This window comes from Cryphonectria parasitica (genome assembly GCF_011745365.1).
Source record: "Cryphonectria parasitica EP155 unplaced genomic scaffold M406scaffold_2, whole genome shotgun sequence".
Taxonomy (NCBI): Eukaryota; Fungi; Ascomycota; class Sordariomycetes; order Diaporthales; family Cryphonectriaceae; genus Cryphonectria; species Cryphonectria parasitica.
In genome coordinates, this window is record NW_024468910.1 from 4,898,090 (window position 1) to 4,926,015 (window position 27,926).

A 27,926-nucleotide genomic window follows, 5' to 3' on the forward strand; every position below is an offset into this window, starting at 1 on the left:
CTCGTCAAGATGAGTAAATTCGGTGTCATGGTCATGGGGCCGGCAGGGGCGGGAAAGGTAAGAAGATGCCCTCTTTTCGTCTCTCCCTCTTTTCTGGCATGAAGCGTGGTGTCGCATCGCGTTCAGTCGGACTCCTCAATCGTTCTAACCACATCCCAACCTTCATCTGCAGTCTACCTTTTGCTCCGCCCTCATCACCCACCTCCAGCTCAACCGCCGCTCCTGCTTCTATGTCAACCTCGATCCGGCCGCCGAGTCCTTTGACCACGCCCCGGACCTCGACATCAGGGACCTGATCTCCCTCGAGGATGTCATGGAGGAGATGGGCCTGGGCCCCAACGGCGGCCTGGTCTACTGCTTTGAGTTCCTGCTCGACAACCTCGACTTCCTCACCGAGGCCCTCGACGGCCTGACCGAAGAGTACCTCATCATCTTCGACATGCCGGGCCAGATCGAGCTGTACACCCACATTCCCATCCTGCCGTCCCTGTGCAGGTTCCTCAGCCAGGCCGGCGCCCTGGACATACGCCTCTGCGCCGCCTACCTGCTCGAGGCCACCTTCGTCGTCGACCGCGCCAAGTACTTCTCCGGCACCCTGAGCGCCATGAGCGCCATGATGCTGCTCGAGGTGCCCCACCTGAACATCCTCTCCAAAATGGACCTGGTCAAGGGCCAGGTGCGCAAGAGGGACATGAAGCGCTTCCTCACCCCCGACGCCGGCCTCCTCGACGACGACCCGGCCGAGCTGGCCAAGAGACACGCGCTCGGCGAGGGCACGTCCGGCGGGGAGGGAGGCGGCCGGGCAGATAATGATGACGACGAGAACGTCGACCCGTCGGAAAGGGGTGCGGTCATGCGCGGAGCGAGTTTCAAGAGGTTGAACAAGGCCGTCGCCGGTCTGATCGAGAGCTTCAGTATGGTCAACTACCTGAAACTCGACGCCTCCGACGAGGACAGCGTCGGCGCAATCCTCAGCTATATAGACGACTGCATTCAGTATCACGAGGCGCAGGAGCCCAAGGAGATGAAGGACGAGGAGTTTGAAGAGCAGGAGGAAGAAGCATAAAAGGCCCTTGCTCAGACTGGCGCCAGGGTTGGTGGGACGGGGGCCATCCCTTAGATACCATTGTTTTCTTTTTTTATTTGCATAGCATCGGCGTTGTGGTCCGGCCAACCCCTCAGGAATATCATTTACAGATCTCTGTCGTATCTGCACAAAAATTTTGATGTCGTCAGGCTCTCTCTTTCTTTGCACCCTTGATATTTTGCATACATCGTACTGTCATGACAAGTCATATGTGTCCCCCCCAACAAACGCCTCACGAATAAATCCATTCTGAGAAGAGCGCATGCACACGCACACATCCTCTGCTGGTCTGCTCACCCCGTTCCTTCTTCCCCCTTTCGCGCCCAGTCCCACCGTTCTGTGCGTTGCTCGAGAAGACGACATCAATGATCATCGTCCGCGACCAGTCGTAGATCCATACCCGCCCCCCACGCCGCCCCCGGCCATATTCTGTTGCCCATCGTACCGCTGGTACTCTGCTACCCAGACATCCCTGAGCGACGCGCCGTACCCGGCAATCTTGCTCACCACCACCACCAGGTCGCGCACCGTCTCCTCGGGCCCCCTCTGGTACACGAACGCGATGGCGGCGGCGACGGCGGCCCAGAACATGAGCCGGAAGAGCAGGCCGGTGAGCCATACCAGCATGCGCCGTATCCACGCGAGGACCTGCACGGCCAGCACGAACACGAGCACCACGAGGAGCAGGATGACGATGTCGGGGGAGTTGACGAGGATCTCGTTCAGGCGCGCGACGAGCGGCTCGGCGATGGGCGCCATGGTGTCGAGGAACTGCCGCCTGAGGTTGTTGAGCGGCGACGAGGACGAGAGGATGTGTCTGTTGACGAGGTGGAGGGTATTTGCCGAGAAGATGGCTGCGAGAACATACGAGTCAGTAAAGTAGTCAGGAAAGAAGAACAAGGGCCGTCATCGTCGTCGTCGCGTCGCGTGATCCTCGACGTGGCACGGTGCCGTAGGGGGAGGGCATGTGCCAGGGGCCTGGAGGGAGAATGTTGGTTACGGGGGCAGTCGCTTACTTTCTCTGGCCACGTTCAGATTCTGCAGGAGGGTATCAAAAACGTCTTGACCACCCTCCATGACCTCGACTGATTCTGTTTCACTGCTGCTAACCACTGGGTGTGTTGCTTTGGGTGGAGAGAAATTGATTCGTAGTGAGCGACAGTGTGCGATTCTTCAGCGGGCGATAGTCGGACGAGTGTAGAGAGAAGGAGATCAAAAGCAGATGGGTGGAAGGAAAGATAAACCACCAGTCAAGGTTTTGAATGTACGTGGCTGAGAGGATCAACAAAGAAGAGCTGGATTGGATACTGGCAAAATCTTGTCTCGAAAAGCCAGGAGTCTCATGTACGGTGAGTTGTTGTTGCTCGCTTGGGTCTCGCAGGGTCCAGAATGCTGCGGAGATCAAAGGCCTGGTCCACTCTTGAAAGTAAAAGATGAGCAGGGATTCTCGCTCGTCAAGTGGAGCACGGACCCCAGGACCCAAAGTTCGCGTCTACCAAAGCCAGGACAAGAGGAAATTCCGCCTCCACATTGCGTTAAGAAACATGCACAAAGATGAATCGATATCGCTAATTATGTGTATTTGTATTGGTGGTTGCCCAATTTTATCATCAAGACATTATACTTTATATCATAATGCTGTATACTTGAGGCATCAAGGCCAAGTGAAATATGTAGGAGCCTTTGACCCCAGGCTCAAAAGGGCAGGCAAGATTTCAGCCTGGTTTCTTGAAGGAAAATAGTAAATCAAAAGGAAAGGGTATCAAAGCCAAGGTGGCCCCTCCCCAGTTTGGGTATAATTAATCTCAGTGCCAAACTAAGCCTGCTTTTACCCATCCACCATAGCACCGGTTTCATGACCACCAAACATCCGCTTCCAGCTTCCCTAGTAATTTAAGCAGAACAAAAGAGACATGGACAAAGAGAAAGGAGAGATGTTTCGACTCAGGGAGATTCCAGACCCTCTAGAATCTTCCTGGCTGCATCGATTCTGCGCCTGTACATCCGAGCGTCCGTGCTGGCGCGGCTGTTCTCTGTGATGCCGAGAACACACCGACCGAGGCTTGCCACGAGCCTCTCGACCAGGAACTGATCATCTCGGTGGAGAGTCTCTATCACTGCCGTGGTGCCACTCTGTTCGATGATGCTGGTCGGACTGCTGAGATTGTGCAGAGGAGGACGGTGCTTATGTTCTCCGTTGGTGACGCTATTGTTCTGGAGGCCCTGGCCACTGAGCACGGGATTGGATCCAGACTTGGCTTCTAGATCCAAAGGACCACTCTCTGGCGTAGATATCCGACTGCTGCTAGATTTGCTGTTCCGGTTTACGAGCGGAAAGCTGCGGGTCGTACCGGAAGACTCAAACGATGAGACAGAAGGCGCGTGTGGCCTCGTCGAGGCCGTCGAGCTCATGGGCCGACGGATCGCGGAATAAAGTGCATCGGGGCGTGAACTCCTTTGCTCTGCCTGCAAGACTTTGACCGAAGGCGACTCGGTGCTAGAAGAGGTAGCACCATCCGAGATAGGAGGAGGAGTGTCTCGCCTTTCCACTGCATCTTTACCCAAATGCAAGGAAGGGAAAGTCTCTTGGCCAGCCTGGTCCGCCTGCTCAGCATCTCTCTCCTCCTCATCCCCTCCCTCCTCATCCTTGTCCTCCTCCTCCTCGTCGTTCTCAACTTCCTCATGCTCTTCATCTGCATCGTGTAAGCCCTGCGCCTGGCGGCTTCCAGAACGTTCTTCCGCAGTGGCAAAAGTATCGATGGTCGAAACCGACGTTTCGCTGCCACGTCGTGCTCTTGCTGCCAAGGACGGATTACCGTCGGCGACGGGTCCTCTCGTAGTCTCGACCGAGTCTTCGGAACCGAAGCTGGTATCACTGCCGCGGCGCCCCATACGCTGACTCATAGTCCCCATGGCGCTGTGGAGGAAGAAGTGCTCGTAGTCAAACGCGTCCTCGCGGTCCTCGTGCGATATCGGGTGCTGGACAGATTCATGGTAGATGGAGTCGCCGTCGTCGCTGACCCGATCATCGTCTTGCGCGACTGCTTCCTCATATTCTGACTCCGAGCGCTCCTCTTCGGCATCGCCATTCTCAGTGAGCATATCAGTGTTGTCCTCGATGCCCACATGAGTCTCGTAATGGACTGCACCCACTTGGTGGAAGTCGGAGTGATGGGCACTCTCTGTGCCCAGGCGCTCTGCGGTCACAGCAGCACTGACGGGTGAGATATCGTCGTCCAACTCACCCTGGAGCGGGGTGCCTGAATGACCACCCGGTGGCAGCGTATGTCGCGCCGGTGCCTCGTCGCTCAAGGGGGACACATCTGCATTGTTGGCCCGAGACTGTGGTTCCGGGTCCCCTGTAGATGTCGCATACCATGGATTCGTGGGAGCATAAGTGAAGGGACTCGGCGTGCGCACGCCCTGCAAGCTCCGTCTCTTGATACTATCCGCACGTGCCTGCTCACGCAGACTCGAGATCTTGCCCTTGAGGTCGTTCACTTGGTCCTGGATATCTCTCATCTGCGACGTGGAAGCAGATCGCGAGAGCCCGCGATCGTTGGGCCCCCTAGTTGCTGGAGGGCTTGTGTTGGACGAATACGCGTGCGTGATGCCGAGTCCGGTCGGCTTTGCGGGTTGCGACGCATCGTCCTCACCAAGAGGTTCCAATGAGGCATCGCGCATGATGTAGGAGACCCTCTGGCGATTGTATTGGCCATTCAACTGATCAGCGCTCTTCGAAATAGTCAGGGCTTGTTGCCGAGGGCCGTTGGCCACGCCGAGCGAGGTCGATGACCGCTGCGGGTAGACTTTGACGGGAAGACCGATGCGGAGCGAGTTATCGCTACTCATCCTGCGGTGTCCAGCAGGGGATGGGAGGCCCGCCGTCGACATGATGAGAGCCGTGGATGCTCTCGTGATCGGGGGCGAGGGCGTGGAGGTGTTGGAGTCTGAGTATGAGGGGACGACCAGCGAGCTCCGGGCCCTCGTGAGGTTGTCTTCCATAAGTGTGAGCCTCTTCTTCGCGTTCGCAAGGATCTGTTCTGCCCTGCGGCTCAACTGGGAGGTGGTGTATTTTTGCCTACTGTCGCGGCTAAATGCCGGGGAGGAGAGTGGCAGGCCCTGTGAGAGGGATGTGTCGTCGGCATAAGAACTGGCGAGGCTTTCCTCGTCGTCCCCCTGAAAGACGCTATCGCCAACGCTGACAGTGTCATCAAACTCGACAACAACGGGGGCATGGTCGTGGTGGTCGGTGATGGTGCTGTTGCTGTCGCTGGAATTGCGACGTTCTCGCTGCGCCGCCTTTGCGCGCCTTCTGAGGGCGCCCAGACCGCCGCCTGTGCCTTTGCCTATGGTAGGAGAAGAACCCAGAGCAGCATCTCCCTCGCTGTCATCCGCCTTGAGCCCAAGAGCAGTGGTTGTCGCCGGGCCGTAGCGCTGCCGAGGGGGTGAGGGTTTAGCCGGAGTGCTCTCAGCCTCCGTCACCTCACCAATGTCCGAGAGCATGGTGCCATTCCCGTAGATGATGGGCGTAGTAGGGGCAACGCCGGAAGAAGCCTGGTATTGTTGGAATGAGTTGCTGTATATGTTGTTTCCTGGCGCATGGCCGGCCTGGGGGTACATCAGCAGGGAAGCCTGCATGGCTCCGTCGAGGTCACCGGGAGAGGAGTGGTCGTAGTCGGGTAGGATCATATCTGGGTTCGTTAGAGTCGGCGAGGCGGGCGGTTCTGGGCCTGAAGCCTGTGCCGAAGCACTGACGATGCCGCTAGAGAAAGCCATCGTGGTCATGTTGGATGCTCTTGTTTGGAAAAATAGTCCGCAAGGGTTTCTAGAAGCCCTGGTGCATCAAAATTTGGAGCCCCGAGAGAAGGAAGTTCCCAGAGAGGCCGCGCCCCATCAGCCCCTGGGTCGAAGGGTTGTCCGTAATTTCTCGTAGCTGGGTGTATGTACGGGTTGTAGCCCCCAAGGGGAGAACGACCGCGATAGTGTAGGACGAGATTGTGGTTTCCGTGCCAGCTGAGGGTGACGATGGGGGGCGTTTGATCACCTCGATCCGGTCCGGCAGGTCGTTGATAACAGAGTGAATCGTGTCTGATTGAGGTCGAATCCGGGCACCAAATGGTATGGGGCCCAGGACTAGATATAGCAGCAGCAGCAGCAATGAAGCTGGACTGTGGTATTCTAGGCACAGCCTCGAGAGCCTTTATGGCGACATAACGTAGACGAGAGCTTGATAAGGCGGTCTCGAGCGGTGGTGATACCGAGCTAACGTGATCAAGAAGCCCGGAGGGCTCTAGTCGGCACGGGGTGTACGGCAGTGAGGGGATGCTTTGGGCTCAGTTGAGGCCCAAGGCGAGAACGAATCCGGAGATGACTTGGAAAGGGTGGCTCGATAGACGAGCGTATCGTTCGGAAGCGAGTGGAGGCAGGCTGAGCGCTAGAGACAGACAGAGAGCGACGACGGCGTTGTTCAAATAGGAATGAAGAAGAAGAAGAAGAAAGACTAGAAAAGGAGGGCGAGCGAGTATTCACCAACGGTTTGGATTGAAGGTGTGGTAGCATCTAGCGTCGGGACACAGGCAGTAGTAATAATTACTTCATACAGGGGTGAAGAGGAGGGCCGGGGGGCAGGAAGACAGGAGCAACACAAGCAGGAGCAACTGGGTCGTGGGGAATCGAGGTTTTAGGACAAGTTTCTACGTTGAAAAGTAGAACAAAAAATGGGGAAAAGAAGAAAGAAACTAGGAAAACTAAAAGAGTGAACCGTCCAGTCCAAGTTTTCCTTTGGGGGTTTGATCACCGGTCCAGAGAGACCCAAGAGATGCAATCTCAAAATCTCGAAGAGACCGGAGCCATAAATCTCGGTATCCGTTCCCATATGGCAGTCTAGGTAATTATTTTTCCAATTCTCCTGAGCCCTGTCCCTGTCCCCTGGTGGATGCCCTGCTGGAGGCCCTTTAGCAGGGGCTTGCCACAGGCCCTGTCCCTGACCGTGCGTCCTGCACTCGGCCCCAATGTCCCTGGCTCTAGGGTTCAGCTCCCCTCAGGAACAGGAGGGAGGAAGAGAAGAGAAAAATGCGGATGAAGACAATGAGATTGTTTTGTCTCTCTTGGGACTCGCACATGCCCTGATCCATTCTCATGCATGCTATCCGAGCATTCTATTTATTTCCCCACCCTCTATGTTCTCAACAGTAAGACACCTTTTTTAGCTGAGACGAAGTGAGACAGTCTCATTCATCGCAGTCGTACGTCTGTACTATGCAAGTATTCACGTAGTACGTACATTAGGCTTGCCCATTTGGGAGGTTTCTGGAGCATGTGCTGCTGCAGCATGAGGTGATGGTGCACTTACGTATGCACGTAGTCAGGGCCCACCAACCACCTTCAAGTCATAGTATGTGCCCATGCTCTTTTGCCTAGCACGCAGGGAGGCCAGACTGTGCGATGATGCGATAGGGAGCCCACACGCTGGCTACTGCTGTTTGTTATGACCAGTACCGTGTTCATACCCCCGGCCGTGACGTTGCACTTCTTCATGCGTGTATTTTTGTATAGAATCAGGGGGCTGGCGCCGTCGAGGCAGGATATTCATAGTACTGTAGCCATAAGTCACAAAATAAGGTTGGGTCTGATTGATTTCATGCCCTCTTGGCTTAAACCCTGCCAGTGCCAGTGCCAACCCAGGACGAGTTCAATCACTGACGAGCAACCCCCCAATCCCAGATGAGAGGGATCCACTTGGCGTCGGCACTGTTTGACTGTACGTACATAGTAAGGAAACATTGTTTTGAATGTGGGCCCTCCGGGCATGACCTTTTGACTCTCGGTCCTATACTATACGACTACGACGGCTGCTGCTGTGTTGCCGCAAGCCCCGAGCCGTTCTGCTCTTGTACTGATCAACAACTACTGGGTAATGAGCTTCTGTCTGCTCCTGATAGGCTCGACAGAGACGAGTGGCAGCAAACCGTCTGTCCCCTAATGGGCAGACCTGCATAAGGGATGCGACGTGTCTTGTTGTCTCTGGGTGGAAATGCTGCATTGGCAAGCCCTGAAGATGTTCATGAGGCGGCACATCTGGTCCAAGCAAGAGTAGAGCAAGGCAAAGCAAGAGCTCATTTATGGTATGCGCAGTAAGATATCGACACAGCGTGCAGTTGGAAGCAGTGAACCCCACTGACGAGCCGCTGAAGATGTACCACTGATACCATACTAGAATGACGATTAGAGGGCCGCCAGACTACTGTACCATAGTACCATAGTATAGCGGTGGTACGATAGTACAATCCCCTACCGTGGCTGCACCCCTGGCACAACCACTAAAGTTTCTTATCGATAAGACCCTATCCAGAAATTTTGAAGATCGCATCGCCCATAGTCAAACCTCCTCTCTTGGCACATCCTAAGAAACTCAACGTCTGAAATGCATAGTAGCTAAAGATGTTGCGACAGATGTAAGACCTCCCGTCCACCCCCTCTCCCTCTCAAACCAGCGTATCTACTTCCCACCTCAATCACTAGGCTGATAACAGCATTTTTTGTCATGACAGAAAACCACGGAATGCCCGCTCCAAGCGGGCCCTCGAGAAGCGCGCCCCCAGGGCTGTCGAGAATCCCAAGACAGTCCTCTTTCTTCGTGGAACAACGTGCTCCCAGGTCGTCCAGGACGCCCTCAACGACCTGCACCAGCTGCGCCAGCCCCTCGCCAAGAAATTCACAAAGAAGAACGCCATCCACCCGTTCGAGGACGCCTCGAGCCTCGAGTTCTTCGCCGAGAAGAACGACGCCTCCTTCCTCGTCTTTGGCAGCAGCAGCAAGAAGCGCCCGCACTGCCTGACCCTCGTCCGCACCTTTGGCTACAAGGTCCTCGACATGCTCGAGCTGTACCTCGACGGCGAGTCTTTCCGCCGCCTCGACCAGTTCCGCGGCAAGAAGCCCGCCATCGGCCTGCGCCCCATGCTGGTCTTCGCCGGCTCCGCCTTCGAGAGCACCGTCGCTAACGAGTACACCATGGCAAAGAGCATGCTGACCGACTTCTTTGCCGGCGAGCGCACTGCGGACAAGATCGATGTCGAGGGCTTGCAGTACGTCATCGCCGTGACGGCGGAGGAGGACGGCAGCAGCAGCAGCAGCGCCACCGGGCTGGGCGACGGCACCAAGCCCGCGATACACCTGCGCGCTTATCTGATTCGTACCAAGAGAAGCGGGCAGCGCCTGCCGAGAGTGGAGGTGAGAGCGATTCTTTCCCTTGGACCTGCGTGTGTTTGCGCGCGTGCCGGCCCCTTGTACTGACAACTCATGTTTAACCTAGGTTGAGGAGATGGGTCCCAGGATGGACTTCCGTGTAGGTCGTATACAAGAGCCTGAGGAGGCCATGCTGAAGGAGGCCCTGAAGAAGGCCAAGACCACCGAGGAGAGGACCAAGAAGAACGTCTCCATGGATGTCATGGGCGACAAGATTGGCCGCATCCATCTGGGCAAGCAAGACCTGGGCAACCTACAGACGCGGAAGATGAAGGGGTTGAAGAGAAGCCGGGACCAGGAGCAGGACGAAGGCGACGACGACGACGAGGTCATGAGTGACGATGAGAGCAGGAAGCGTAGGAAATAGGCCTACAAGTCTGTGTCGGGGCCTCGGGTCTAGATCTTGGGCTGAGGGAGGGTGTATTTCACCTCGCATGCGCTTGCTTGCCCGTAAAATTGCATTCATTGGTGTATGGAGTTTGATTGGTATGCTACGGAACTCGCTGATGACTTAGGAGCGGCGACTACTCAAAACTTTCATCGGTTGTCCTTCTTGTGGGCTTGGAATCTATCTTCATTCTAAAACTTGGAGCTCTGCAGTACTGGTGAAAGCTGACATGTTTATATATGCACGTCTTGCCGGGTACTAATACATCTTGGTTGGCTGTTGGGGAAGAAAAAAGGAAGAACAAAGGGGTTTGTACAGTCCCAGCCAATAACACCGCCCAAACGCCCCTTGTCGGCCTGACCCTGTACACAAGACCCTGGGTCGAGAGAAGGCATGTGATATGCCGTGGCCCTCTAGATCCCAAACCAAAGACATGACACACTTGCGCCGTCGCCTCTTAAGACTTGCTATGATGCCGCCATCCCACATAGTTCTCGATGCTTCATGGAGCTATCGAGATGTCCTCTCTACCAGCTTTATACGCTTACTCCTTCGGTCGTCTCAACTGACACACGTGCTACCTCGTTGCATCGAGAAGTGATCTCAAGGCTTAAGCCATGCTGTCCCGCGCCACGGCTTCTATTACACGTGTATAGTGTATCTCAACAGCTGCACTGCTCCAATGCTTGCGTGTAGCAGTTCTGAAGTCCTCCTGATTCACTTTCCTTGGTAGGAAGTGCGGAAAGACTCGTACTTTCCTTTGGTTCGGATGCGATTACTGTGAAACACTGAGCGCAACTGAAGCGAACGTAACGGCGAGGCGTGCCAAGGAGAGCCACTGCAGATGCCCCTTCGGAGCCGCTGGCCGTCTGTGGGCCAGGTGAGGTTGCTCTGAATCTCGACGTCTGCAGGAATTGGACGGATTACGGTGTGCGTGTATGAGCGCCGATAGCAACGATGGCTCAGAAACTGCAGACGTAACCTCCTGAGAAGGTGCACTTGCCCGGGTCGTCGGACAAGGCAGGGATGAGTCTCGCGGTGGACAGGAGCGACCATTCCAAACGGATGAGCCTTCCGATAGAGAAGAGGGCGTGAGCTTGCGTTTGATGCGACAAGTGGAGTGTGCAGGAGGCTGAGAAGGGTGGATGGGAGAAAGAGGAGATTCTCGGCTCACGTGTTGTCGGATGGAGGGGGCGGCAGAGGCGATGCTGGGTGCACCAACTCGCTGAGCATCTCGATGTGACTTGTGAACTTGATGTCGCCCTGCTGATCGCCCCCCTCGAAGCCCCAGCTCGAACCCCAGATGTCTGTCGGGATGGTATTCTGCCCGCTCTGGCCAGGATCGTAGAGCGCAACGCGAACCGCCCACTCCAGGTGCGGCCACCACTTGCGCTCCAGATCTGGACCAAAGTGATCCGAGTTGAAAAGAGACACAATGCCTAGGACTTCCCGTCGTGCCATCCCCTGTAGCCACCATACGTGGTCAAGCGTCTTGAGGAGTGCGAAAAAGGACGCCAGGATGGCCAGGGCACGAGGCTGTCGCTCCTCTACAAGCTCTACAAAGCGCTTGGATACGGTTGCCGGGAAGGCGAGTGCGCCCTTGCCTGGCTTCGAGTGAGCCCAGTTGAGAGTCGCCACTGCATGCTGGTAGGCCTGTCGCGTCGTTTCCACGATGCTCGTGGTGCCCGTCCCGGAACCTCCTCCACTGCTCCCTGGAGTCCCGTTGTCGGACAGGTCGGCCACGGATGCCAAGGGCTCCAGTGCGGTGAGCTCCTCGTCGAGACCAGTCAGGAGGTGGCCGAAGAACCCGTCTGCAGCGCGGGAGAAATTTAGATTCAGCACAGGCTGTGCGTCGATGATGGACAAGATGATCTTGCTCTGCTTCAGCCATGGCCACGAGGCCGCCACGACTGTCTTGACACCCTGGAAAGAATGGAACCATGCCAGCGGTGGCTGGTAGGCACCGCCTGCCCCATTGCTATCGGACCCTGAGAACGGCCCTGTCGTGCCTGTGGCGAAGGGGCCCTCATCCTTGGTGAAAATACGTGTGGCGGTGCTCTGAAAGGCAATCAGGGTGGCCGTGAGGAACAGGTTCTCAGCATTGCTGGCATCGATGCCCGCCGTCAGACTGCTGCTGTATGCGTTGAGGCATGAGGCCATGTAGGCGTGACTTGCTCGAACCAACTCCTTGTCATGGGGCCAGGCACTCCGCAGATGAAGTGCCGATACGGCGAGGAGCGCGTCCATCAGGTGCTGGTTGCCTCCAAAGGCAAGACTCGGTACCGAGGAGCCCCAGAGGCCCTCAAGCTCAGGAGCCGTCACAGCCAGTGTCTTGTGAGTATGTCTGGTGTATTGGTGCATAAGTCGTAGTTCTGTCAGACGTCCGACCGGCTGCGAGCTGGGCAGTAGCATCCCTGGTTGTTGGTACATGGGGACGCCAATCGTTGAAGGGAATTGACTACTCGTTGGCGTTACAAAGCTTGGTCGGCGGGCAGAACCATCGAGAGCGCTCGGCGCGAAGGTGGTGGGGGAAGCGGATGATGGGAGTCCGTTGGAAGATAGCGCTGGCCCTTCAAGTTCGTGGATGACACCCGGGTGTTCGAAATCGCACGGGACGCCATGCTTCAGGCAGTTGCTGCACCGGGGATGAACCTCATCGCACTAGATACTCGAGAATGGTTAGTATTTGTGGACAGAGAGAGAGGGTCTGCCCGGCTTGGAAGCAGACTATGATGATGTGATGTGGGGTTGTGTCCATTCACCTTGATCTTGCGGGCTTTGCAGCGTTTACTTGTTGTGCGGGTCAGTATTGTGTGCGCCTCCGTTGAGAGCCTGTATCTCCAGGATGTGCGTCAATGTGACGGAGCTCACTTACCAGCCTGCTCTAGACTTCTTATGGGAGCGTCGTGGTGGCATCGTGACGGCTGTGCAGCAGCTCCTCGATACCTCTTTTCAAGTGTGGGCTTGCCCACAGCCGACCATGCCAGACCTTGCAGGAACGTTTCTCCGTTGGGCTACCGATAAGACAGGTACATGGCGAGGTGTGCTCGGCTCGCGTGACCAGACAGAACAAGATTACAGCCTGGACCCTATAACCATCCCCTCGTGGTGGCTTGCAGGCTCGTCCTCTTCCCTCCGTGCAGTATGTTAACCGTGCTATACCCCTGAGGTTTCGCTTTGATTCTTGCCTTTCCTGGGTGTCCGCTCGCGCTCCTCAGGAAACTTAGGCTTGAAGGCGATAGGTGGGCACGTGAGGAGTCGTGGAGTTCGAGGGGCAAAGACGAAGGTCGATAAGGTAGCGAGTGACGGAGGGATTGACGTTGAGACGAGTTTCGTAGAGGAGAGAGAGGGATAGCGAGTGCAAGGGTTAAGTCTGGCCTGGAAAAGGCGACTGGAACTATCTTGGCGAGCGACGTCTAGTCCCTGGTCGTCTAGGTTCGGTGCCGGGCCCGCGTGCAGGTTTAAGCTCTGTGTGTAATCCAGTAGTGCGCATGCATACTACTCTGCCGTGTTGTGTGTGCTTGTTCAGCCAGCCAGGGTTCTGATGACCACGACACTGCCGCACCGCATGTCATCGAAAAGCCAGAGGGTCCCATGGAGCCCAGCCTATGGCATCTACAGGGTGTTATTGACATTCGGATACTCGCAAGACCCCGATTGGCCCGGCTCCTTCATCCGTGTGGAGAGAACAGAGCGACGGCCCGCGAGACGTCGCGCAGGAAAAAACAACCCCGCCCCCCCCCCGGCCACGGCGCTGGCTGCGACCTGGGGAAATATTGCAGGACGATCAGCATGCTGCCAGCATATTTGTCCGTTTTTGTGGTCAATCCCGCAGCTGTCGACCGGCAGGATCAGGTCCCGAGGAGTTGCGTGCAACTGTACCATAGTAGCAGGCATCGCAACACATTATGGTACTTCTCTGCTAGCTGCTCAGAGACCTACTCTTGCCACGAATCTCTGCCCCGCTGCCATACTGCTTTCCTCGCCCAGCAAGCTCGGACAGCCCGGTCTGGCAGTGTTTGTTAAAAGGCTTGCTGCGATTCGTGTTGTGTCGTCCTCCTGAACGCGGACGCGCGGGAAATGAAATATAGGGACGGTCATGACACCTGAATCCGTCCGACGGACTAACCCGATCCGAAGAGCCCACTAGGATCTCCCCTTTGCAGCGGGCCCCCTTTCTTTTCTCTCTCTCCGTCCCCCCTCGTTGCCCACTGTCTTTACTGTATAGTGAGATCGAATGCTGGTAATTCCACGTGGAGGTTGTAGCCAATCACGGACGCACGAATGAGATCTGCCCTGAAACTTAAAAAAAGCCGTGGATCTGAGAGATGCCATGTCGAAGGGGGGGCCAAGAGCGGTAGGGCTGCTGCCAAAGTGCAGCATCAGATGTTTCTGACGACATCAGACACGGACTGTTCCTCGCTGGGCGCTCCTGGTTGATACCGACCCGGCGGTACCGAGCCTGAGTTGGTGGACGACTCGTGTGGACCAGTATGTTACTGGTTAACCGTCCCCAACTTAATTATCGTATTTGGATGTTGCAGATGTCGTCTCTGCTGGTCGCCAGACAGGTCCAACATGATAGTACGCAAGACGTCGTAGTGATCCACCAAAGTCCCTCTCCTCTCCTCTCCCCACACACAAAGCCATCACCGCTCATCTACATATACAGTTGTAGACGGGGATTTGGAGTTGGATGCGTTGTCCGTCCACATAGAGTTCGGAGCGCAGACCATGCATGAGGTCGAGTCAATTAGCATTGGACGGGCGATCTGATTTAGAGGGGCGGCAGCCAGGACATCAAATTGTGGCCCGCGCTGTCCCGCAAGCCAGATGGCGAGTAGAGACTGGTCTGGTGTCTGATGAAGCTGGGGAAAAGCGGGAACCAGTCTGCTGCCCCCAAAGATTTTGTGAGCGACGCACGCCTGCAGCCATCATGACCAAGGAGTCATGCTCAAATCTCAGCCCAGGACGCGCCAACGGCACCAACTTCTTCTCCTTCATTGCGGGACCCCGGACGGTGGACAATTGCCGACTCTAAACTCGAAGAGAGAGAGAGGAAGAAGGGAGAGACAGAGGGGCCGGGAGGGGGGGGGAGATGCCGTGTGCTTGGGCAGAAAGCCAAGGCTTGGCCCCAAAGCAAAAGACTTAAGAGTTAGGAGTCAGGTCGTCGAACTGATGCGTTATTGGCCATTCAGGTTGCGTGCTTGATGGCGAGCTGTACCGTATATCGTAGGACGACCCCCCTCGGATACCGAACGGACGCTTTTGGATGTTTCAGGAGCTGCCTGGAGCGGAGATGGGGAACAGGCTCGCCCAGGGAAGAAAGCGCAGCATAAGTGATGACAAACTGTGCCTTCCCTTTCTCTTTTTGTACGTACGTACCTACGCAGTAGGTACCAAGTATTTTATCCGAGCGGTGTAGGGTTGGAGAAAGAGAGAGAGAAAGAGCAGGTACTACGTACTACACAGTATGTATTGTGGTACGAGAATGTTTGCAGTAGTAGTGCTAATGTGCCCTAGAGCAGCAGCCACCTGCTGCATACAAAGTAGTACAACTCATGGTAGTATACTGTAAGTAATCATACTATGCTTTGTCACGTAATTAAGATTCTCGGATTTGTCGGTGAGTCCCAGGGGGAAAGGCGCAGAAGGAGGACAAGGGGCTGACTGTACAGATTACAGCAACAGCAAAGTCGACATTTTGATTTCCAATCCTTGAGCGAGGTTCACGGCAGCAGAAATGAACAGACCCGACTCTACCCGTTTGCACATACATCCGTGGCAGGTAGGTAAAGTATGTTGGTATTTTTTACATAAGAACAATGGACGCTGCTGGTTGTGTTGGTGGTGTTTTGCTGTCGTGGCCACTTTCTCAAAGGAGCAAAAGTTTCTGTCGTCATTATTGGAAGTCTTGACTTGAAGAAGCCAGCCGACAAGGCACGAGACAAAAGACAGACACGAGCACAGCTATTGCGCAATTTCTCTTTCCTCCGTCGCAACAAGAACACCCCTCCCCTCTTCAAAGTTGCATTTGGCATCAGGGAGGTCGGGAAAACATCCGCATTTTGCCTCCTGCCCGTAGCACAAAGTGACAAGCGGAAGCTGCAGGTTGCAGTGAAAACGAGTTAGTTCTCTTGTCGAGTCTCGAGCCTGGCACCTCAACCGACCCCTCGACCCCTCCGCAGACAACCACCAACCCCGCTGCTACCCGCTAACCCGCTCCGTCGGAGAGGGGCCCGTTAGTAGCGTTGTACATCAAACCCCGTTTGTTGCAGGGGCTTCAAGGGTGGGGCTGCAAAAGTTCCAGAGGACCCTCTCGATCAGGAAATCGCATACAACGATTAGATAGCAACGCCTCATCACGACTGAATCACGACAGCATCATCCTCCGACAGGCCCTCGGCTTCAATCTTAATTCTCCTTCTTCTGTGTTATATATACCACCCGCACCCCTCGGCGCATCTGCTAGGACAAGGGCGCCAGGCAACAATCACTACAGGACCGAGACACCTCACAGCCAGTCCCCGGCGCATCGATTGCGCAATCCGCCCTAAGTGCTAGGTCTGCGTTTTGTCAGGTCATCATTAATCATCGTCGTTACCGCGCCATCTCGACGACATCTTTTCCCTTCGGCGAAGACCGAGAAAGAAAGGAAAGGAACAGCAGAAAGTCGCCCCCTTTTCGTGCACCGTCTTCCCTCCTTCACCACCCAATCTGTCTTCTTCTTCTTCAACACCACCAATCCCACACACCGACGTCGACCTTGACGATATCGAGAAGGAAGAAGAAAACGGCAAAATAAATACACAACCTCCAGCAATTATGACTGTACCCGCCCTCGACGGCCGTGTCAACGGTAACGGCCACCTCAATGGCCATGACGTGCCCATCGCGACCCCTCCGCGCGCACCTTCTCCTGTTGCGGGCTTCGGTACTCTCGCCGTTCACGCCGGCTCGCCTCACGACCCCGTCACTGGCGCTGTCATCGAGTCCATCTCCCTCTCCACCACCTTCGCCCAGAGCGCTGTCGGCAAGCCTGTCGGCGACTATGAATACAGCCGCAGCAGCAACCCGAACCGGACCAACTTCGAGACCGCTATTGCTGCCGTCGAACATGCCAAGCACGCTCTCGCGTTCAGCTCCGGCTCCGCGACCACCGCTGTGATCCTCCAGAGCCTTGCCGCCGGATCCCACGTCATCTCCGTCTCTGACGTCTACGGCGGCACCCACCGCTACTTCACCCAGGTCGCCAAGGCCCATGGCGTCAAGGTCACCTTCACCCCAGAGATCGAGGTCGACATCAGCGAGCACATCACCGACGCCACCAAGCTGGTCTGGATCGAGACACCCTCCAACCCTACCCTGCGTCTCGTCGACGTTCGCGCTGTCGCCACCGCCGCCCACGCCCGCGGCGTCATGGTCGTTGTCGACAACACCTTCCTGAGCCCCTATGTCCAGAACCCCCTCGACCACGGCGCCGACATCGTCGTCCACTCCGTCACAAAGTACATCAACGGTCACTCCGATGTTGTTATGGGCGTCGCCGCCTTCAACAGCGACGACCTGCGCGACCGGCTCGCCTTCCTGCAGAACGCCATCGGCGCCGTTCCCTCCGCCTTTGACAGCTGGCTGGCCCACCGCGGGCTGAAGACCCTGCACCTGCGCGCCCGCGAGGCTACCCGCAACGCCACTGCCGTCGCCCTCGCTCTCGAGGCCCACCCCAGCGTCATCGCAGTCAACTACCCCGGCCTGGACAGTCACCCGCACCGCGCCATCGCCAAGAAGCAGCACCGCGACGGCATGGGTGGCGGTATGCTGTCCTTCCGTATCCAGGGCGGCCACGCCGCCGCCGAGCGCTTCTGCCAGCTCACCAACATCTTCACCCTGGCCGAGTCCCTGGGCGGTGTCGAGTCGCTGATCGAGGTGCCCTCCAGCATGACCCACGCCGGTATTCCCAAGGACCAGCGCGAGGCCGTCGGCGTGTTTGACGACCTAGTCCGCGTGAGCTGCGGCGTCGAGGATGCAGAGGATCTGAAGAAGGACGCACTGCAGGCTCTCGAGAGGGCAGTCGCCGAGACGGCCAAGAATGGCACCAACGGCACAAACGGACACTAAAAACCCCCTTTAATATCATACGTCCTCTTATGTATATACACATACACTCCGTGAAGGGAAGGGAAAAAGAAGGGGAAACAAGAAAAAAGAAAAAGACAGAAAAGAATAAAAAGAAGACATTACGAGCAAAAATGACAAGAGGCGAGGGGAAAAGATTCTGGAGTTCTGCTTTTAGATGGGTCAGCGATACATTTGGTAGAACGGGGCGCAGCAATATCTTTCACTCTCTATGCGTGATTCTCATCATCATCGTCATCCTCATCACCAATGCAATACACGTCTAGACAAATTGCCCTTTGCCCTTCATGTTCTGGCTCCTACATGCAATACTTTGTATTTATCATGCTCCTACCAGTTGCTGAGTAGCCTTGAGAAGAAACCGAGGGCTACTTTCTTCTATGTACATTGTTCACAACAGTGGGCGTCATGTTTCTCGCATCCACCAGCCCATCCCGTCCCTCGGCATACACGAGCACAACCAAAGACATTATGACTAAAGGCTCCGAGTTATCTCTCCATGCTGTTACAAGAACATGATCACTTTTTGAATACCCCGTTCCCCCCATACAGCCAACGCCTTGAAAGCAACCTCTCCCCTGCCGCTGCCGAATGCTTCTTGACGGTCGAGGACGAGAAGAAAGTAAAAAAGAATTGCGAGCGGGCTCCCCCACTTCCAGCTATACACTTGCCCTGACCGTGGTACAGAAGCAGGAGGAGAAAAGAAGAGTTTCGCTGAAGTGCAGCCTGCCATCGGAGTTTTGCGCACCATTCTTGACGATCCAAACAAACGCCTAACGCACCCCTTTCCCCCCAAAACCTACCTCATGTGCGTCGTCTGGGCCGGGTGTCGAAGAGGGACAATGCCAAAAGTAGATATCGCAAGGTCTCTCCACAAAGGTCTCACCTGATTCGTTTCTTCTTCTTCTTTTTCCTCTCGTTTTTGTCGGCTTCCAGTTTGTACCATCTCTCGATCTCCTGTAGATATCATCTGTCAGTGGCCAACAAGAAATTGTATTGTATCCCCGCCGCCGGGGGAAGGGGGGGGGGGGGTGTATTGCTACTCACAGTGACCCAGGCCATGAAGTTTTGAACAGTAGGCATACCGCCCAGCGGCTCGATCCTGGAGCTCAGTGTGCGGGCATTGACCATCTCGCTCGCGCTGCGGACATACTTGAGGGTAGACATGTCCAGGTCTTCATTGGTGGTGTCAGGGTTCTTCAGCTGGAGGAGTATGATCTGCGCCCAGCGCTCCAGGCCGGTCCACTGTAGGAGGTGTCCGCCAACCGCTAGAGTCTGCTTCGCATGTAGCCTGAATACAAAGTGAACGGTGCCTGTTGGGAAGAAAACGGTCTGCCCAGGCCGAAGAATCACAAAGCGCCACCTGCCACCTGTGTAGCTGAGCGGGTTGGCGACCCACGCATTCTGTTCCTCTTCAGTCGGGCGGGAGAGCCACCCGAAACCGAACTCGCCCTCCTGGATGGTAATCCAGGTCGACCATCCGTGGCTGTCCATATGCGGCGATGTGTTGTGGCCACCTTCCGACACCAGTACCCACTCCAGAAGTTCAGTCCACTCATTCCAATCTTCCCGGCTGGCTTTCGTCCTCTCGGCACTATGGCCCTCCAACAATGAATCACGGATACGGGGCAACAGTTGGCAGTTCTCCCCGGTTAGGAAGCTTGGCAGTATGGAGTGTGGAAGCGGACTTCGGAGGTCCAAGATGTTCCAGGGGTCCTGTGAAGGGGAGTTGCGGAGGAAGCGCGCCTTGATGTCGGCGAGGCTCCTCTTCTCGAATGACGCCAGGTCGAAGTTGCGAGATGGGATCTGAACAGAGACCTCTCTGCTGAGGTCCTCCATGCGGTGGAACAGCTGCTCGATGGGGCGGGCTCCGTTATCAGTCCACTGGAACTGCTGCTGTCCTTCTGTGAAGATTGGTATCCTCTGCGTGCCACGCTCCATAGCATCTAGGGCCTCCTCGCCACTCAACAGGTCTGCATCGACAGGGCCCTTGCTCGGATCTGTATTTGGTGATCGACATGTGGAAAGAATAGCGTGGACCAGCCGGTTCGTCGTTTCGCCTCGTAGCCAATCATCCTCCTTAGTGTCTGTGAACTTTTCGGCGAGCTCAGACATAACCTGCCGGCGGAACCTCTCGTCGCGCTCGACGTCAATGATTGGGCGGCCAGCCTTGTTGTGTCTTGGCAAGTGCTCCCACCGCGGCTCCCTTCCCAGCGATTCCAGTGGGTGGCTGTGTGGCAAGTGGTGTGCCTTTCCGCTCAGCTGCGGCGGGCGGTCTTCCCAGGCAGTCCGACGTCGTTTGGCAGGTAACTCGAGCTCAAACTCATAGATACCCGGTGTCGATGTTGCCCGTCGCCGCACAGGAATCGTTGTCCACTTGGTTGCAGACCCTGTCAGGGTGGGAATTTGCTCGACCTCGATCCCGTCTAAATCTTGCTCCTTCTCGACTGTCGGCAGAGGCCTTGCCATGGTGGCGCTTGTCGGCAGTGATGGCTCACCAAGAGCACTTGTGATCAGCCTGGCATATGCATCCAGGTGCAGCGGACAAAGATCCTCCTTGCAGGCCCCGTAATATTTGGCGAGTATCCTGACATCGGCGGGCTGCTCTTCGTCTAGTATGGCGATAAATGGTTCTGGCACAGCACGGCAGTTGCACTGTGTGCCGTGTTCAGGTAATATGGGTGTTGCTGGATCGTAGAGCCTAAAAGACGTGGGCTGAGCCGCTGCTGGGGGATCGTCCACCGGTATGCCAGCCACGCCCGGGCCCAATTCTTCCCTGCTGATCGTAGAAGGGTAAGGCCACCGTGGGGAGACATGTCTGCCGTCCACCACAGGCGGCGTCGACGTCTGCTCCTGGGGTGCTATCTCCACTGGGGGTGCGCCCTGCTGGGGCACCTGCTGGGCAGATGTCATGGAATGCTGTGGGGCTGAGCCCTGGAGGGTCCTCTCGGCCGAGTCGACATCAGGGTCAGAAATGGTATCACTGTTCTCGCCCATCGAGAAGATATCTGAGTGGCGGCCGGCATTTTCCTCCGATGACGTGGATACAGGAGGATGGTTGGGCCGATCCTCCAGAGGTTCCAGAGGTGTAGTGGGTGCAGGTGCAGGTGCGGGTGCGGCTGCAGATACGACGGGGAGTGCAGGTGCCGCGGGAAGTGCGACCGGGTCTGGATCGGAGGCCCGAAAGGCGCATTCGTTCAAAGGCCGGGGCATAGGAAAAGGCGCCAGGCCACTGTTGAGGGCGACATGTGGCTGTGTGGACGGATGCGCGAAGGGAATGCGAGAGGGTTTGGCGCTCATCGGCTCGACGCTCGACCTCATCATGATGAGACCCTCGGCCAGCTCGAGCGTGGTCGGGTACTCATCAGGGGTCCGAGAGGGATGAGGGACATGGCTGGCAGGGCTGTGAAAGACGTCAGAGGGCCTGCTGTTGGGGACCAGGGTCGAGGCTGAGGCTGAGGCTGGGACTCCCCAAGAGAGGGTTACAAGCGCAGGGTCAGACGCAGGAGCAGGCGCAAGAGTAGGCAAGGGCTTGGGCACTGGTCGCGCCAGGGCTGGTGAGTCTCGAGTTTTCAAGAGGTCACTCGCAGGGCGCGTCGGGGGCTCATCGCACGTCTGAAGGAAGGCCTGGGAGTAGAGTTGATCAGGAGCCCGAGGGGCGAGGGGTTTGAGGGGCCTCGCCCCAGGATGACGATGTGCCATGAAGGAAGAAAGTGGGTAATAAAGATGAGGGATGGACAGGCTGGAGGTCAATTCATTATGCTGGTGAGGATGAGGCTCTGGGGAAGAGATAGAGCGCCAAACTGCATGCAGCTGGCAAGGGCTCCTTTTGGCGGCAGGCCCCAAAGAAACCCCCGTTTGGCCCTGACAGTGTCTAGGCGCCTGGTTCCTGGGCCCTGGGCTGTGGAGAGCTGGGGTGGAGGGGTCCTGAACACCCGCCCGGAGGGGCCCTGTGGGACTCGGGTCACCACCTGAAGCCGCCTGCAAACGGCAGTACAAAGAGAGGCAGACAAACCAGTCTCAACCCCAAAGAAAGACGACGAATAACAATGGCGAGAATGATGAGAGAAATTCTGCGTAGTCCTGCTAAGATAAAATTGAAAAGGTCTCAGTATCTCAATGATAACCCGAATGAGTTCAAGAGATGGTGGTTGAAATTTTTTGGTATCAAATGGGATATATTCGCCAGTGTGCAGAGACTGGAATCTGCTCTTTCAAGGGATGAGATCATTGAGGTGTGTGGAAAAGGTGAGGTGTCCCAGTCCCCCAAAGCCCCGCGTAGGGACTTGAAGTTACTGGGGGAGGTTAGTGCCCAGAGAGTATGCAGTAATCGGGGTAATTCTTCAATCAAGGTCATGGCAGAGAGCTCTACTCCTCGGACGGTTCAATTGGTCCAAAGTCTTCCATAGCCCTGCCCCCCTCCCACTTTCTTGAGCCTCAAGTCTAATTAAACCTCTCTCTGCCTGCCTTGTATGAAGACTGGCCTCAGCCTGTAGTTCAGTTTTAGAAAGAATACTTTTCTTGCTTGTATTTCTGAATTTGCCCACTTTCCGAATTTTCAAGCTGTCGTGGTTTTTCTGCCTTCATCTCCTCTTCCCCTCTGCGCCACCCCGCTTGCTCTCGTCTATTTCTCAGGGTCGAGGTCATTAGGTCATAACGTCATGCGGAACACTGGCTACATGGAGATGTTGTGAGTTTCTCTTCGATGGGTGACCGTCCCTGCCTCGGACATCTGTCACGTCACGACCGGCTTGTGGGTCGTGAGCGACGACGACCCACGGTTGGTTGACAAAGAGTTGTTCCTCTGTCAAGAGAAATGACGCATGTATAAAACTTTGTGTTCTGAGACAAAGTGACAGGGCTGAAAGACGTCGGGAACAACCGCCGACGTGATGGTGAACCAGCTTCATTAGCATGTGCTAGTAGAATATACCCTTTCCTACGTTCCATGCTGTCGGTGCTGCATAGATGGAGATGGATGCACTGGCACGATCTTCAGTTTGACAATCCTCACGTTGAGGCTGCATACAGACAGGGTCAATAGGGCGTAAATTCTAAAAAGGCGAGGAAGCTTAGAACAGCCCCCCTCCCCTGACATGTTGTCATCGTCTGGCGGCGGTGGGGCTTACAATTTGACCATCAAGGTCCTCATGAGCCCTCTCGCGCGGCCGTCCTGCCGACGACCTCAGCGGTGCCCTTTCCCCCACCCTGCTTCCTCCCACCACAGTACATGATATGAGGGCTGATACTTTTGATACGAGGCAGGTCGAATTGGCCCGATTCAGTTGATTTCTGTGATGAGCCTGTCGGGAAGAGGGGCGGGTGGCTGCGATCGCTGGCTAGACAACAGCTGAATCACCTGCTGCAACAACTATCCGAGGCCATCCCACGCTATTGTGGTGGTCCACTCAAGGTGTAACGCCATTTCTCAGCAATTATCGTGTAACTGACAATGACCTGGACATCAATGGTTGTCCTCCTCACTTCGCAGGGTGACGCGCTTCTTCGGGGGACCAGTTGTACGTGCTGGCTCACCGACTCATCCCTCTGCAAGGATGCGATTTCCTGGATCACAGTCGAAACAACGACTCGCTAGTTGTGAGAAGGAAGCTGAGCTATCCTGAGGCTAGAAGAATCCTAATACTCGACGTGATGATTGAGTGTTACCCCATCATGCCCGGATGTCTCAATTCAGCTCCTATCCGGCCGGGGGGTGGGGGTGGATGAGACGTTGCTTGCGACGAGCTACTCTCGGCGGGTCTCCTCCTCCCCTTCAATGGCTTCTCCTTCTAGTTGGCATTGCTCACTGCCAGAGGGCTCAAGTTGCAAAAGCTTGTCTTTGCTCGCAAGTTTAGTGTCCTGCTCTGCCTGGAGTACGGGATCTTTGTGACTGGAGGGAGAGCGCATAGGAAGGTAATTAATTGATGGACAGCCCTTGACTCCGAGTGTGCCTGCAGGCATACTTGCATTGGAGCGCATGTTTTAGACAAGGCGCAAAATTGGTGTCCGAGGGGTTGCATGGGGGGGGGGTGATTGAAAATCATATGGGTCAGGAGGTCCTCGAGTGAAGGTGCTGCTGAAACGAATCAAGACTGGTTTGGTGAAAGCGATCGTCGAGGTCGTCTTATGAGGACCTTGATGGTCAGAGCTGCATGGTTTGAGCTAATCCTGAACGACCCCACCCCTAGACTGAAGCGGTACTTTTCAGTAAGTTTCTTGGGCTCTTGGCCCTCACTGACCCTTCACATTTTACTACAGTACTGCAGTACAACGGCCGGCAATGTGTGCCGTACTACGAACTAGCATGGAGAAACGTACCTAGCTAAGGGAGCCTACCGGGCGATAGACAGCGCCCCGCCATCTTAAGTGGCGCAGCCCCCCCAGCTGGTGTCACTGCCAAGTTGCAATGATTCGGCAGGAGTCCCCATAAAAGATCCCTGAACTTACCAATGACAGTGTTGCAAATTTCTCAGTAATGCGCTTTTATTGGTCACTTGGATTTCAGTATCGTGCTGCAACGGAGGGGGAAGGAAGGAGAAGGAGAGAAAAAAAGTGAGAAAAAGTGACCAGCACCAGCCATCAAGGTCCTCACGAGAGCACAACCCAACCTATGTGCTTAGCCCTCCGCCCACCAGAGCTTGATTCCTCGACCAAAGTTTCCACGCCCCAAACCAGAAATCCAGCCCACGGCGCACACCACAACCTTCAGAACATCATCTTGACCCATGGCACAGGCTAGTGAACATTGAGTCTGCGATTGTTTGGCCGAAGTCCCTCAAGGTTCTCTCACCCACCCACCCTCCTCCTTCCAACCTTGGCTCGAGCGTCGATTTCCAATGTCGCGACACACTTGCGTCGGCTTTGCCTCTCCATAAAAGACGGCGCAACCGCCTCGTTTCCGCAGCATTTGCATCGACTGTTACTCTGCACATCAACTCTTATCGTCACTTTCTCCTTTATCCCCCCCCCCCTTCCTCGACGTCTGTGATATAGGGCCAATACCTATTGTCCCTCCACTCACATTATAGACCTCGCCCTCACACGTCCCACCAGTCAAAGCGTTTGTGAGTCACACATAGGTGACAATGTCTGCCGATAGCACAGCTATGGCTGCACCCACCAGTGTCACGGTGGAATGCGACTCTGGTAACGACTATGACGGCCGTTTGGGTCTGCGCATCTCGTCCATCTTTGTCATTCTTGTTGGGTCCTTCATCGGTGCTGTGGCCCCCATCATCTTGGCCCGTTCGAGTCGCATGATGGTCCCCAAGACTGCCTTCTTTATTGCAAAATACTTTGGATCTGGCGTCATCATAGCAACCGCCTTCATCCACCTTTTGGCCCCTGCCAACGAGGCACTCAGCTCGCCATGCTTCCCGGAAGATTCCGTCATCGCCAGCTACTCTTGGCCAGAGGCAATAGCCCTCATGACCATCTTCCTCATGTTCCTCATCGAGCTGCTCGCCAGCCGCTTTGAGTGGAGCCTCGGCGGCGCGCACAGTCATGATCATAGCCATGACTTAGCAGAGGCAGAGCCAGTCTCATCTATAGCAATCAAGAAGCCTGCTGATGAGGAGAACGTCGCCGCCAACGACTCCACCACCCTCACCCTTACTTCTGTCAACGACCCGCGATTCACGCATGAGGTCTCTTATCCACCCGGCGGCGAAGACCACCTGGGGCACAAACGCGACCACACCGAGCCCGACTCCTTGGCCGCACAGATGACAGCCCTGTTCATTCTGGAATTCGGTGTCATCTTCCACTCCGTCTTCATCGGGCTCACCCTCGCCGTCGCGGGTTCTGAGTTCACCATCCTGTACATTGTCCTCGTCTTCCACCAAAGTTTCGAGGGTCTCGGTCTCGGTACCCGACTGGCGGTTGCACAGTGGCCCAAGGGAAAGGAGTGGCTGCCCTATGTGCTCGGCTGCGCCTATGCGCTGTCCACGCCCATTGCCATCGCCATCGGTATCGGTGTTCGACAGACACTTGCCCCGGAGGGCCTCAAGTCCCTGACCATCAACGGCATTTTTGATTCCATCTCCGCTGGTATCCTCATCTACACCGGTCTGGTCGAGCTGATGGCTCACGAGTTTATGTTCAACGTGGAGATGCGCAAGAGCAGTATCGGTATGACGCTGTCAGCATTTGGATGCATGTGTCTTGGTGCGGGATTGATGGCCCTGCTTGGGAAATGGGCATGAAGAGGATGATTAAGGATATGGTCACTTGAGAGTAAAAGAAAAGTACAAAGAAAGAAGAAAAAAAGAAGGTCGACACTTGTCATCAACATCATCATTGAGCGGCGTTGTATAGGCACAGCACGACCTGGGATAGTTAAGTATGCATGAGGGCGACAATTGCGCGCGCACGCTTGTTATTCCGCCTCCGATACTTATGCCATGGGCGTGCAGGCTTATGTTATCCTGCACAACATGGGTCCCGCAAGCCACACGGTTTAGATCGGCATTGTGTGATAGTGTAAGTTCTTCCCTGTCTCTGTTTGGTTGTGGGACAAAATCGGAAGACTAATACAAGGCCAATAGTTTACTTAGAACGATACCCATAAATCATTTGAATGAGAGTATATGGAATTCCCTTTACTTTGACTAAGGAGCGTTTAATCTACAGGAAGCCATGATCATTGGCTTTCCATGACTGTAGCCTTTCCCCGCACTTGGGCCCGATTTAATCCCCTCAAGCACACCGGAAAAAAAAGATAATAACCAAACGAGAGAGTGTGTGAACCAATCCGAACTTCAGGAACCGAACTCAAGAAGAGAGTCGCCGAAGCGACGGGCGATGAGCGCCAGCTCAGTGCTGTACGCTTTGTTAGATTTCAACACACATACAGTCTCTCGCCATTAATCACCCGAGCAAAAAAGAGCAGGAAGGAAACTTGCCTTGCACGTGGCACAGTTGCAGCTAGAGGTGCACTGCCCATTGCAGCATGTAGTACAGGCACTGCCGGGCGACAAGATCAGTCGAGGACGAGGAAGAAAAGAGAGAGAAGCGGGCTGCCCTTGATCCTGAGCAATGTCAAGGGATACTTACCAGGCACCCATTGTTGCTGTTGGTGTGTTTGGGTGTGTGTGGGTGTGTGGGTATGTGGTTGAGTGATTGCTATCGAGGGGTTTGATGTTCTAACAGCTCGTGTTTGAACGTTGAAGAAGGAAGAGATTCAGGAGATTCTGAAGATGGGGGAGAGACAAGCAGGAGATGGGAAGGAGGTTTAAATACCCCTTCGAGCCACCCGATCTGGGAATCGATGAGATAAGAACAAGAGGAAGGACAGACTGAGGGGAAACACCATCATGGTTCCACGTGGGGTCATATGACACGACAAACAGCGAGCGGCCGTCCATCTGCAACCTTGGGCCTGCTGAGCCATGGAATCTGAGCTTCCTCCAGTTGGCTAGCTCAACCCGGGATGTTGCACATCATCCTGCGGATCGGGCGAGTGGGTTGGGTGGGTGTGGACGAGATGCTGTGTTATTCTTGTCGGGGGGATTCCTTTCTGCCTCCTCGTCCGTTGGAGGATGTGCGGACGAGGTACTGCTTTCTTTACAGCAAGAAAGACCATCTTCCACTCCTCCTCCTCGCCATGAGGAGCCAACATCAAAAACAGCATCATTATCATCACCATCAGGGCGAGATAATGGAAAATGTGTGCTCTCATCGTCTGGCGATCTCCCATGATTCACGACTCACATCAGATGCTCTAAGACGTAGGCTAAGAAACTTCTCCACCACACCTCTGCTCTCTGCCTTTTCCCCAATAGTCTGGAGGGGAGGAAAAGGGGGGCCCTTTGCATGCACAGACGGGAAGAGCGAGTGTGGGCGAGAGTGAGAACGAGCCAATGTCAAGGCCCCAACGCCCACGCTTTTGCCGCCGAGACCCAGCCTGCACGACGGTCCTTGTTAGGTAACTATCAGGCCTTGGCCGGCTTGTCGTGGTACCCTTGGGCAAAATCCTTCCCTAATGTATGGTTAGCCTGCTCTAGCCAAGGCGTGGGGGGAGGAGGACACGGGAGTGGTTTGAAGAGCTCGCTACTGTACATCGACGCA

At 55.5% G+C, this 27,926-nt stretch overlaps 8 protein-coding genes across 8 annotated transcripts; 5 read left to right on the forward strand and 3 right to left on the reverse strand.

Annotated features, from left to right (window-relative positions):
• Window positions 1-9: 9 nt before the first annotated feature.
• On the forward strand, window positions 10-1,066 carry M406DRAFT_249304 (uncharacterized protein; the record flags this gene model as incomplete). Its single annotated transcript, XM_040916602.1, has 3 exons — window positions 10-57; window positions 173-777; window positions 844-1,066. The coding sequence occupies 3 exons, from the start codon at window positions 10-12 to the stop codon at window positions 1,064-1,066; spliced, it is 876 nt and encodes a 291-aa protein (XP_040780192.1).
• Window positions 1,067-1,504: 438 nt separating this feature from the next.
• On the reverse strand, window positions 1,505-1,912 carry M406DRAFT_19814 (uncharacterized protein; the record flags this gene model as incomplete). Its single annotated transcript, XM_040915446.1, has 1 exon — window positions 1,505-1,912. A coding segment is annotated over one exon (408 nt), but the record flags the coding sequence as incomplete, so codon positions are not given.
• A 3,849-nt stretch (window positions 1,913-5,761) lies between these two features.
• On the forward strand, window positions 5,762-6,555 carry M406DRAFT_321219 (uncharacterized protein). The gene has a single exon (XM_040919482.1). The coding sequence runs from the start codon at window positions 5,847-5,849 to the stop codon at window positions 6,021-6,023; it is 177 nt and encodes a 58-aa protein (XP_040780194.1). The 5' UTR covers window positions 5,762-5,846; the 3' UTR covers window positions 6,024-6,555.
• A 1,975-nt stretch (window positions 6,556-8,530) lies between these two features.
• On the forward strand, window positions 8,531-9,701 carry M406DRAFT_327625 (Brix-domain-containing protein; the record flags this gene model as incomplete). Its single annotated transcript, XM_040920236.1, has 3 exons — window positions 8,531-8,544; window positions 8,641-9,319; window positions 9,402-9,701. 3 exons carry the CDS (start codon window positions 8,531-8,533, stop codon window positions 9,699-9,701), a joined length of 993 nt encoding a protein of 330 aa, XP_040780195.1.
• A 1,191-nt stretch (window positions 9,702-10,892) lies between these two features.
• On the reverse strand, window positions 10,893-12,638 carry M406DRAFT_287346 (uncharacterized protein; the record flags this gene model as incomplete). The annotated part of the gene is made up of 3 exons (XM_040918730.1): window positions 10,893-12,383; window positions 12,485-12,512; window positions 12,598-12,638. The coding sequence occupies 3 exons, from the start codon at window positions 12,636-12,638 to the stop codon at window positions 10,893-10,895; spliced, it is 1,560 nt and encodes a 519-aa protein (XP_040780196.1).
• A 3,909-nt stretch (window positions 12,639-16,547) lies between these two features.
• Window positions 16,548-18,088, forward strand: M406DRAFT_350114 (uncharacterized protein; the record flags this gene model as incomplete). The annotated part of the gene is made up of 1 exon (XM_040922525.1): window positions 16,548-18,088. The coding sequence occupies one exon, from the start codon at window positions 16,548-16,550 to the stop codon at window positions 17,838-17,840; it is 1,293 nt and encodes a 430-aa protein (XP_040780197.1). The 3' UTR covers window positions 17,841-18,088.
• Window positions 18,089-18,740: 652 nt separating this feature from the next.
• Window positions 18,741-21,560, reverse strand: M406DRAFT_75728 (uncharacterized protein; the record flags this gene model as incomplete). Its single annotated transcript, XM_040925893.1, has 2 exons — window positions 18,741-18,815; window positions 18,906-21,560. 2 exons carry the CDS (start codon window positions 21,558-21,560, stop codon window positions 18,741-18,743), a joined length of 2,730 nt encoding a protein of 909 aa, XP_040780198.1.
• A 3,274-nt stretch (window positions 21,561-24,834) lies between these two features.
• Window positions 24,835-26,460, forward strand: M406DRAFT_355228 (putative plasma membrane low affinity zinc ion transporter). Its single transcript, XM_040923116.1, has 2 exons — window positions 24,835-26,339; window positions 26,405-26,460. The coding sequence occupies exon 1, from the start codon at window positions 24,944-24,946 to the stop codon at window positions 26,060-26,062; it is 1,119 nt and encodes a 372-aa protein (XP_040780199.1). The 5' UTR covers window positions 24,835-24,943; the 3' UTR covers window positions 26,063-26,339; window positions 26,405-26,460.
• The last annotated feature ends 1,466 nt before the right edge of the window (window positions 26,461-27,926 follow it).